The 9513-nt window shown below is 38.4% G+C and overlaps 2 protein-coding genes across 2 annotated transcripts; both read left to right on the top strand.

Annotated features, from left to right (window-relative positions):
- Positions 1 to 3363: 3363 nt before the first annotated feature.
- Positions 3364 to 4667, top strand: LOC18009794. Its single transcript, XM_006391631.2, has one exon. The coding sequence runs from the start codon at positions 3401 to 3403 to the stop codon at positions 4652 to 4654; it is 1254 nt and encodes a 417-aa protein (XP_006391693.1). The 5' UTR covers positions 3364 to 3400; the 3' UTR covers positions 4655 to 4667.
- A 642-nt stretch (positions 4668 to 5309) lies between these two features.
- On the top strand, positions 5310 to 9106 carry LOC18009719 (monodehydroascorbate reductase, chloroplastic/mitochondrial). Its single transcript, XM_006391630.2, has 17 exons — positions 5310 to 5438; positions 5530 to 5704; positions 5793 to 5892; positions 6003 to 6080; positions 6260 to 6331; positions 6476 to 6594; positions 6714 to 6798; positions 6907 to 6996; positions 7205 to 7306; positions 7421 to 7510; positions 7632 to 7712; positions 7839 to 7910; positions 7996 to 8090; positions 8187 to 8275; positions 8366 to 8428; positions 8544 to 8584; positions 8751 to 9106. The coding sequence occupies exons 1-17, from the start codon at positions 5429 to 5431 to the stop codon at positions 8868 to 8870; spliced, it is 1482 nt and encodes a 493-aa protein (XP_006391692.1). The 5' UTR covers positions 5310 to 5428; the 3' UTR covers positions 8871 to 9106.
- Positions 9107 to 9513: the final 407 nt, after the last annotated feature.

Raw genomic sequence — 9513 nt, 5'->3', positions numbered from 1 at the left:
AACTCGGAGGACGAGACATTTATCAACAAACCAAATGATCCACACGTTCTTGGTTTATCATTTAATATAAATCAAAGCAATTATTTGATTTTTTTGTTTGTTCAACAAGCAATTATTTGATTGAATACACTTTTTATTAACAACTAGTTAACTTTCCCGCCGCGCCTTGCGCGGGCTAATATAATTTTTATTTAATTGTTTAAAAATCTAATAATAGTTTGAATTCATTTATTTTTTATTCTTAAGTATATGTGTTTGTTAGATTTCCTTGCATTTTAAGATTGAAATACATGATCGTGAAAACATTATAGAATATTGATGTCAACTTGATGTGTGGTGTGCTGAGTGTCGAGGGTTGTCAAGTTTTACCCTAATTGAAATCGATAGCCGCAAGTGCACAGCTGATCAATTGTAGTACTTATGGATCGAATCCACAGGGAAGGAGGATCTTTTACTGCAAAAAGCCTTTGAAAATAAGTTAAGTAAGGAAGTCTAGAACTAAAACGGTTTAATGGGGGTTTGGTGGTGTCTTTAAAATCTAAAAACGAAATATTAAAAGAGAATACGGAAATTAAATGACGTAATAACTAAACTTAACGAAAATAACTAAAAATGCTAAAAACGGATATTCTAATGCTTAAATGAAAATGAACTAAAAAGGAAAGACAATATTGAACTAAAGCTTAAAGAAAAATCGCAGGAAATCAATAGAGAAAAGGCGTTGGGCTTTAGGGAAGTTTTCTCAGGGGTACGAACGATTCAAAACATTGCTAGAGAGGAAATTTTGTAAGATCTTAGCTTAAACTTTTCGAACTGGAGTCAGGGACGTATGAATACGCCACTGTCGTGATCATAGACAACTATCTCTCTCAACCTTGACCAGTAGGTTTCCACTCTGGCCCTGGAAGAAAAGAGATGCATTATGTTTAAGACTCGTCCTAATTCACAAATCGCCCATAGGTAGGTTTCCACTCCTATGTTTGTTTTGCTCTCCCAAACTAGATCTGATACCTGATGAACACTTTCGCGTCACCAAGCATCTAGATCAGATTGTAGTTCATGACGCTACCTCATGCAGTAAAAATGAATTCAGAAGAAAAAGTTCTAAGATTCGGCTCAAAATCTCATGGAATCCTCATCGAACATATAAATCCCCATCGAAAATCCCTTAATCCCAACAATAAAACTACTCATACATAGTAAACGAAATCAAAGACATAATATTAGGAAGTAGAATAGAAATCGAAATTGAAAAAGAAAGAACAAGGGTTCAAGAGAACAAATCTCTCTCTCCCTAAAATCTAAAGCAAAAACAATAAAAGTTTGAAGTAATGAAAGATGATATGAGGTTGCACCCTCTTCCCGATTTCTAGGGCTCCTAAGGCATGTATTTATAGTGCTCAAGACCTCTCTGGACGTCACTTAGGATTTCTCCAAATGTGGGCTTCAGAAATGGGCTTTATGGGCTCGGAGTTGGCTTGCCGCGGTCGGGAGTGCTCTGACCGCGGTGGAGGAGTGGTTTGCCGCGGTCGGGAAGCTCCTGACCGCGGGAAATAGCTTGTTGGCCGCGGGTGGAAGTGCTGGCCAGCTGGTTTACGGGACATCTTGCTCTTTGCGTATCTTTTGATTGAACCGTTGGATTGCCAAGCTGTAAAGTGCACTGGAAAGCTGATACTTCCATCTTTAAGGTCTCCAAATTTGAGCTGGATCAGACGGTGAGAAGGCCTTCAATCAGGGGTGAACTTCTGACAGTTTGACTCTGAGCTGAAATCTGGTTTTCTGTCCATTTTGTTAAGTTTTTCTCTAAATTACCTGAAAAGAGTCTTGGAACTACAAATACTAGAAAAACGTGATAAAAGTACTTAAAAGCAATTAAAAACATAGAAAAAGTATTTCAAAACGATCCATAAAAGTGGTCAAAATACGGTGTTATCAAATATATCATTGAATGGTTGCCAAATGCTTCTGAGAATGCTAACATCTCCTATGCGATCATACAAGCCTGGCAGGGTTGTATCTACTCTATATGGGCAGAGAGAAACCGCAGGTCTCACCAAGGCATCACGTTACCGCCTCTGCTCACTGCGAGGAAATTGATCGCCGACTTAAGGATTAAATGCCTTGCTATGCAGCAAAGAGGAGTGTCTTTTGCCTCGGATCTGCTCCAAATCTGGTCTCCATAGCAAGACTAATCTCTTTCCATGGTGTAGTGCAGGTTTCTATCTTTGGTTGTTTTTAATCTGTCTGTTTCCTTTCTAGGATCTCCTATGCTGGAGCTGTTTTTCTATATTTAACCATTTGGTTTATCTTGTAATCTTCTTTTAATCAATGAAAGCCCTTTAACAAAAAAGAAAACATTATAGAATAGAAGAGAGTAAATAAAAACACTATAGTATCCAAAATAATTTAGTTTAAATAGTTTTTAGATCTTTTGATCACTGTTCTATGCATTTTAAACGTAATTTTTTAAAGTACCGTATAAACTTACTTGATTTTGATCATGTTTATGTGTTTTAAACATCACAAATACCGTCATTCCATTAGTTAGTTATATATAATTTCTTTTTTTTTAAACTTTTTTGTTAGAGTTTTTTTTTTTAATTTTAGTGTTTTTTTAACGACATTCCATTACTTTAAATAGTTTCCATTTTCTATTTTTTTGACATTTTTGTTAGATTTTTTTAAATTTTGGAAACATAAGAATAAACATTAAGAGATATAGATTCCATTTTTTTTTATTAAAAGAAACGTTTTTGTTAATTTTTTAAAAAAATTTGGTTATATATAATTTATAAAACGGTTTGATTGACTATAAAATTAAACATTAAACCATAATGATTTAGACTGATTTATTTTTTAGAAAAATTTATACATCATTAGATAAGAACCAATAAAAAAATAACACGTAATTGCAAAATATGGGTAAACGGTTTTTTTACAGCCAAAATTCATTTTGGAGCTGACACGTAAACAAAAAGTTGTGAAAATTGCTGTGAGCATGACACATCAGAAATCACTACACAAATAAATATATAGAATAGATAGATGAACATTTTGATTCGATTTTAAAGGTCCAGCGCTAACATGTACTTGTTCAATACTTCAATTCCTCAACAAAATTTCAGTTCAATTCGATTCAAGTTGAACCACCTTGGTTTATCATGATTAGCATTCTTAATATTGAAAAAATAAAACAGCATGCAGTTTAAATTGTCAAAATATAAAATAAACGACATGCACTTAGGATATTTTTAGGATATTTGTCTTCACGAAGAACGGGTCTCAAGCTCTCCGACAAGACATGCGCACCACAAACTCCTTCGTCTCCGTATATAAATCCGCCATTTCCAAAACCTTCCCAATCTTCTTCTTCTTTCTCCTTCAAAATTGACTCAAAATCATGAGACCTGCGCAGGATAATCAGGGATCGTTCCTTGGCCGGATTAGTATCCGTCGCAACCAATTCGTCGACGTCAACAACGAACAAGAGCAAGAAGATCTCGAGCTTTTCCAAAAACACATCGCCGATCGTTTCACCGAGCTTCTCTCTCCTCCTCCTCCACCACAACCACCGTCCGATGAAGCGAACACGGTTGCTTCCGTAGCCGCGACGGAGCAGATTATGTCCGTGACTTGGCTTCGTAAGCTAATGGATGTTTTCCTATGTTGCGAAGCCGAATTCAAAGCGATTCTCTTAATGGGTCGTGACCCGACCCAGATTTCTAAACCGCCATTCGACCGGTTAGTTCCGGAAATGTTAGACCGGTCGATTAAAGCGCTTGACATCTGTACCGCCGTTGTTAACGGAATCGATTCCGTTAGACATTACCAGCGCTTAGCTGAGATCGCCGTAAGGGCATTGGAACAACGTCCGTTAGGTGACGGTAACGTGAGGAGAGCGAAACGCGCGTTGGCGAATCTCGTCATTGCGTTGAGCCTCGAGGACAAAGAAAACGTAAGCGGCGGAGGCGGTGGCGGCGGAGGAGGAAACAAAACGACGGAGAGATCTTGGTCGTTTGGCCGTCGTAGCGGCGGATCTTCGGCGGCGAGTAAAGGAGGAGCGACGATTGGTCAGCTAAAATCGACGTCGTGGGCCGTTGGGAGGAATTGGTCGGCGGCGAAGCAGATCCACGCGATGACGGCGAATCTAACGCCGCCGCGTGGAAACGAAGCGGCGGGATTGCCTCAGCCGATGTTTATAATGAGCACGGTGATGGTGTTCGTGATGTGGGTGTTAACGGCGGCGGTTCCGTGTCAGGAGAGATCCGGATTAGCGAATCATTTGCCTGTGCCGCCGAAACATTTGAATTGGGCTCAGAGTTTGATCGGAATCCATGAGAAGATCGGAGATGAGTGGAAGAAGAAAGAAAAGAAAGGATCTGCTGGATTAATGGAGGAGATGACGAGGATGGAGAAGCTTGGTCACTCCCTGATGGAATTCGCCGATGGGTTTCATTACCCGGCGGAGAAAGATGCGGCTGAATCTGCGGCTACGCAAGTGGCGGAGATGGCGGAGATATGCCGGAGAATGGAGGAGGAGCTTGTGCCGTTGCAGCAACAGATCAGAGAGGTTTTCCATAGGATCGTGAGGAGTCGTGCGGAGATTTTGGAGGTGTTGGAGCAAGCCGGGAAACTTTCGGCGCCAGTTGTGTAAATGTTTTGAATTGTTGGGGATGAAATTCGAAGTTTTGTAACTCTTTGGGGGTTATTAGGATATTTATTTTCTTAGTTCCATTCCATGTACTGTTTTTCTGGGCTTTCAAATCTCTGGAATAAGCCCATATCATATGTGTTTCTTCTATATCTTTCTATATTTAACTTGGTTAAATTTCGTTAATGCAAAATATACAAACAATTGGATTAGTCAACTAAAGGATTGATTAGTATGTCTAAATAAGAAAATAGCAGAATAAATAAATGAATCATGGAACAGAAAAATCATTAACAAAATTGTAAGTTATAAATCTAACTTATAATATTACACATGTCGAATGGATTGAAACTTCACTCGTTTTTTCTCCTAAACTGAGCTTCAATTACCTTAATTTATTCCTATCTAAAACCTGATTTTTTTTTTTAATAACCTCATTACTCGGTGTCTCCACTATATTGGCCACCAAGATATACAAAAACTTGGTTTGGAATATACTAATATTTCTTTGTCAAAAATATCTATATGTCAGAAATAAAATATCTTTCTCTTGTAATTTATTTTCGATACAAAAGGACAAATGAATAACAAGAAGACAAGTCAGCTCCATTCTTCACTACCCATCTTTACAATAATCATCTCTCTCTTTCACAATTTCAAACTAAAACTCTCTTTAACCTTTTATGACCTTTAGCTTTGATATAGAGCCAGCCAACACTGCAGACTCGCACTTGTTTTCAATACTTTTATCTGTTTTCTGCCTCTTCTTATAAACAAATGTCTCCAGGTCTTCTCTCTCACTCTCACACCACCTTCCTCCTCGATTTCAATTCCTAGATCGAATCTCTCTCTCTTCTCTAATCGCTCTGTTGTTGCAGTTCGTAGAGCCATGGCGTTAGCATCCACCGCGTTGCCGACGAAGACCGGATTGTCCCTTTGGTGTCCGACTTCTTCGTCTCTCGTTCGCCGTTTTCCCGCTCGTTTTTCTCCGATCGGTTCTAGAATCGCTTCCAGAGGCCTCGTCACTGCTTCGTTCGCTAACGAGAATCGCGAGTTAGTATAATAATTCTTCCAAATTTTTTGTTCCTTGGGTGGAGGAATTTGTATGCGAATTGAGTTTTGGGATCGCGTAATTTTGTAGGTTTGTGATAATTGGTGGAGGAAATGCTGCGGGTTATGCTGCTAGGACTTTCGTAGAAAATGGAATGGCTGATGGTCGCCTTTGCATTGTGACCAAAGAGGTGAACCAAAATCGATCGACGAGTGTTTTCAATATGAGTATCGAATCTTGGTTTTACTCTCTTTGATTGTTTATCTGTATGTGATTGTTGTTGTTGTTGTTTTCATTTAGGCTTACGCACCTTATGAGAGACCGGCTTTGACGAAAGCTTACTTGTTCCCTCCAGAGAAGAAGCCTGCTCGTTTACCAGTAAGCTTAGCCTACCAATAACCGTTGCTTCAATAACGTTTGATTTGATATCAATATGAGCGGTTTAATTAGTGTTATTGAATGGGCTATAGATTTTTGTACAGCGTTAGGCTTGTTTCTAGTTCGAAGATTTGTATGGTTTAGTTATGTGATCTGTGTGTTCTGTCTATAATGTGCAGGGATTTCATACTTGTGTTGGAGGTGGTGGAGAGAGGCAAACACCAGATTGGTACAAGGAGAAAGGAATTGAGGTAATTCTTCTCCTGATTCATGGTTTTGTGTTGTTCCATAATCTGTGTATGTAAGTCAGGAGTCTTCAGTTTGTTCATTTCTCCAATTTGGAATCTACATTTGTGGTCTTCTCGTGTTAAACCAAATATATTTGGTTTCAACAGATGATATATGAAGATCCAGTGACTGGAGCTGATTTTGAAAAGCAAACCCTCACAACAAACACAGGGAAGCAGTTAAAATATGGATCCCTCATTATCGCCACAGGGTGTACAGCCTCAAGGTGAGTGAAGTGACATTCTATTTCCAATGAATTGAATAAATAACTTCAGAGAAGCTTTCAATTTCTACTTGATCTTCTCCATTGATGTGTTAAATTTCTGCTTTCAATTTGTATGGCAGGCTCCCTGATAAAATTGGCGGGAACTTGCCTGGAGTTCACTATATTCGGGAGGTTGCAGATGCTGATTCACTGATATCATCTTTGGTAAGCTAAGAGCATTCTTATGTCATCTCTATCAAATGTCACACTATGCGTCATCAGGAAACTCTAAATTCCCTTGGCGACAAAATAACCTTCCAATATATGATTCAGGGAAAGGCAAAGAAAGTTGTCATTGTTGGTGGTGGCTACATCGGCATGGAGGTTGCTGCTGCAGCTGTTGCGTGGAACCTAGATACAACGGTTAGTATTCCGTTGACTTTAATCTTTAGATTGTGTTAGTATGAGGTATATATTAGTCATTCGATCAGTAAAACAAAATTCCTGGAAGCGTTCAGATAATATGCAAGACAGACACTCATGCAATGTGCGTGGTGCAAAAGTTGCATTTTCGCATGAATATAATAATAACTTACAGCTGCTTTTGGGTCTTTCTCTTGTGCAATGATAGATTGTATTCCCCGAAGATCAGCTTTTGCAAAGACTGTTCACTCCATCCCTTGCTCAGAAATACGAAGAACTATACCGTCAAAATGGTGTTAAGTTTGTTAAGGTAAGATATGAACCCACGATCAATGCCTTAGACTAAAGCCTTTGTTTTCCTGCAAACCTAAGAATTTCAGAAACACACTGAGTAAACTTAAAGTTCATTCCTTCTGTTGAATAGGGCGCTTCCATAAATAACATAGAAGCAGGTTCAGATGGGCGTGTAACAGCTGTTAAGCTTGCTGATGGATCTACCATTGAGGCAGACACGGTATAGTTGTAACTCAGCTTCACTTTTTCTTTTCTCAAATGATGCAACTTCAGTAATCTGATCAAATGGAAACTGTTAATGTCAATGAACGCTGTACAACCTGTGTATTCTTACTCTACAGGTAGTGATCGGAATTGGAGCTAAGCCTGCTATTGGCCCCTTTGAAACTTTGGCCATGAACAAATCTATTGGAGGAATTCAGGTAATGTTATCACAATACATCCTGATTTAGTTTCCAAGTATAATTGGTTTTCGAAATTTTCTCAACTCCACGAGAATTGTTTTCTTTCAATCAAAAAGTCTGACAAAATCTTATCTTCAACCACAGGTCGATGGCTTGTTCAGGACAAGTACCCCTGGAATTTTTGCTATTGGAGATGTCGCAGCCTTCCCTTTGAAGGTACTTTGCTGTTAGATACAACATGTTAAAGCCACCAATATTTTGGCCTGGTAAAAACTCATCCTGTTATTATCTGATGAAACAGATATATGATCGTATGACCCGAGTTGAACATGTTGATCACGCCCGCCGTTCTGCACAACACTGTGTGAAATCTCTGCTCACTGCACACACTGACACGTAAGCTTCTTCTACCCTGGAAAGATCTGTAGACTTGCGTTTATCTCTCAACAGATCTTCACCTATTAGTTCCTGTTCTTGTTCAAAACACTGCAGGTACGATTATCTCCCGTATTTCTACTCGAGAGTATTCGAGTATGAAGGCAGCTCAAGAAAAGTTTGGTGGCAGTTTTTTGGGGATAATGGTAAATCTCGTTAGAACCTGAATAGTAGACAATCCAATTACTCAGACAATATTTCCACTGTAACTAAACCACTGATTCATATTTGGCCAGTGGGAGAAACAGTTGAGGTTGGGAACTTCGACCCGAAAATCGCTACATTCTGGATTGATTCTGGTAAATCATGCATTCGAACTTTTTTTTCTCATTTCACTTCCGATTCTTGACCATTGCAAGATTACACACAGCTTAGCTAATTAACTAACTTTGATGAGTAATTATCGTATTACAGGCAGGTTAAAAGGTGTTCTTGTAGAAAGCGGTTCTCCCGAGGTAAGCGTCTTTCTTAGCCACTCCCTCACTAACATCCTGAACCAGCCAATCAAGCATATGAATCTGGACCATTGCATATTACATATGGGTTTGTTCATGAATTTATATAAAAAGTTATATTTGGTTTAATAGTATCTTGCATTGTTGTGTATTATTTCTTACACAGGAGTTTCAGCTTCTCCCAAAGCTAGCAAGAAGCCAACCAATAGTCGATAAGGCTAAACTCGCCAGCGCATCTTCAGTCGAAGAAGCCCTCGAGATTGCTCAAGCCGCTCTACAGAGTTAGAGAGAAAGAGAGAGGGGTTCATTGGATTTTAGCTTTTGGGTTCAGATAAAAGAAAGCAACATCTTTATTCTCGGTGAGAGTATTCATCTTTTCATGGAAAAGTGATTTATAGAGAGCACTGTTGTCAATAATCCGCACGAATAAGTTATTGCCTCTTTTTGAGAAATAATATTTTGCTCACTAGAGAGCTTGTTCCGAGAAGTTCAAAAATAAAGAGAGAGTTTGTTCCTCGTAAATTCATACAGTATGATAGTCATGCCGTTCAAAGTTATTTTACTAGCTAGATAAAAGTAATTTACCGTCCCTAAAATGTTTATCTGTTTATGATCCATGGGGAAGTTCGCTGGAGGGGTTTACCATGGTTAGTATTTAGTAATGTTGTAAAATCGTAGAAAATCAAATAAATATATGAAATGGAATGGTGAAATTATTAAACGAAACAAAAAATTAACTAAAAACTTGTATATTGTCGAGCCTACAAACCATATTTACTTTTTTCGTTACTTCTTTTATGATTTTATCAGTTTATGTAATACACAAACGTACTGCTTAAGTTGAACAGACTGAATAGAATTTTTTTTTATCATATAACTCCCAAAGACCATAAACTCTTCTCGTTTGAAACCTTTATCATATGTTTTAA

Source organism: Eutrema salsugineum, unplaced genomic scaffold, assembly GCF_000478725.1.
Source record: "Eutrema salsugineum unplaced genomic scaffold, Eutsalg1_0 scaffold_8, whole genome shotgun sequence".
Taxonomy (NCBI): Eukaryota; Viridiplantae; Streptophyta; class Magnoliopsida; order Brassicales; family Brassicaceae; genus Eutrema; species Eutrema salsugineum.
The sequence above is the reverse complement of the archived record's forward strand: the minus strand, read 5'-3'. Positions and strand labels throughout refer to the sequence as shown.

Bases quoted from the DNA above. Each gene is read 5' to 3' on its own strand.
- LOC18009794 (XM_006391631.2), top strand. From the start codon at position 3,401: ATGAGACCTGCGCAGGATAATCAGGGATCGTTCCTTGGCCGGATTAGT.
- LOC18009719 (XM_006391630.2), top strand. The intron at 7,307-7,420 runs GTAAGATATGAA...TCTGTTGAATAG, and splicing joins ATGGTGTTAAGTTTGTTAAG to GGCGCTTCCATAAATAACAT. The intron at 7,911-7,995 runs GTACTTTGCTGT...CTGATGAAACAG, and splicing joins TCGCAGCCTTCCCTTTGAAG to ATATATGATCGTATGACCCG.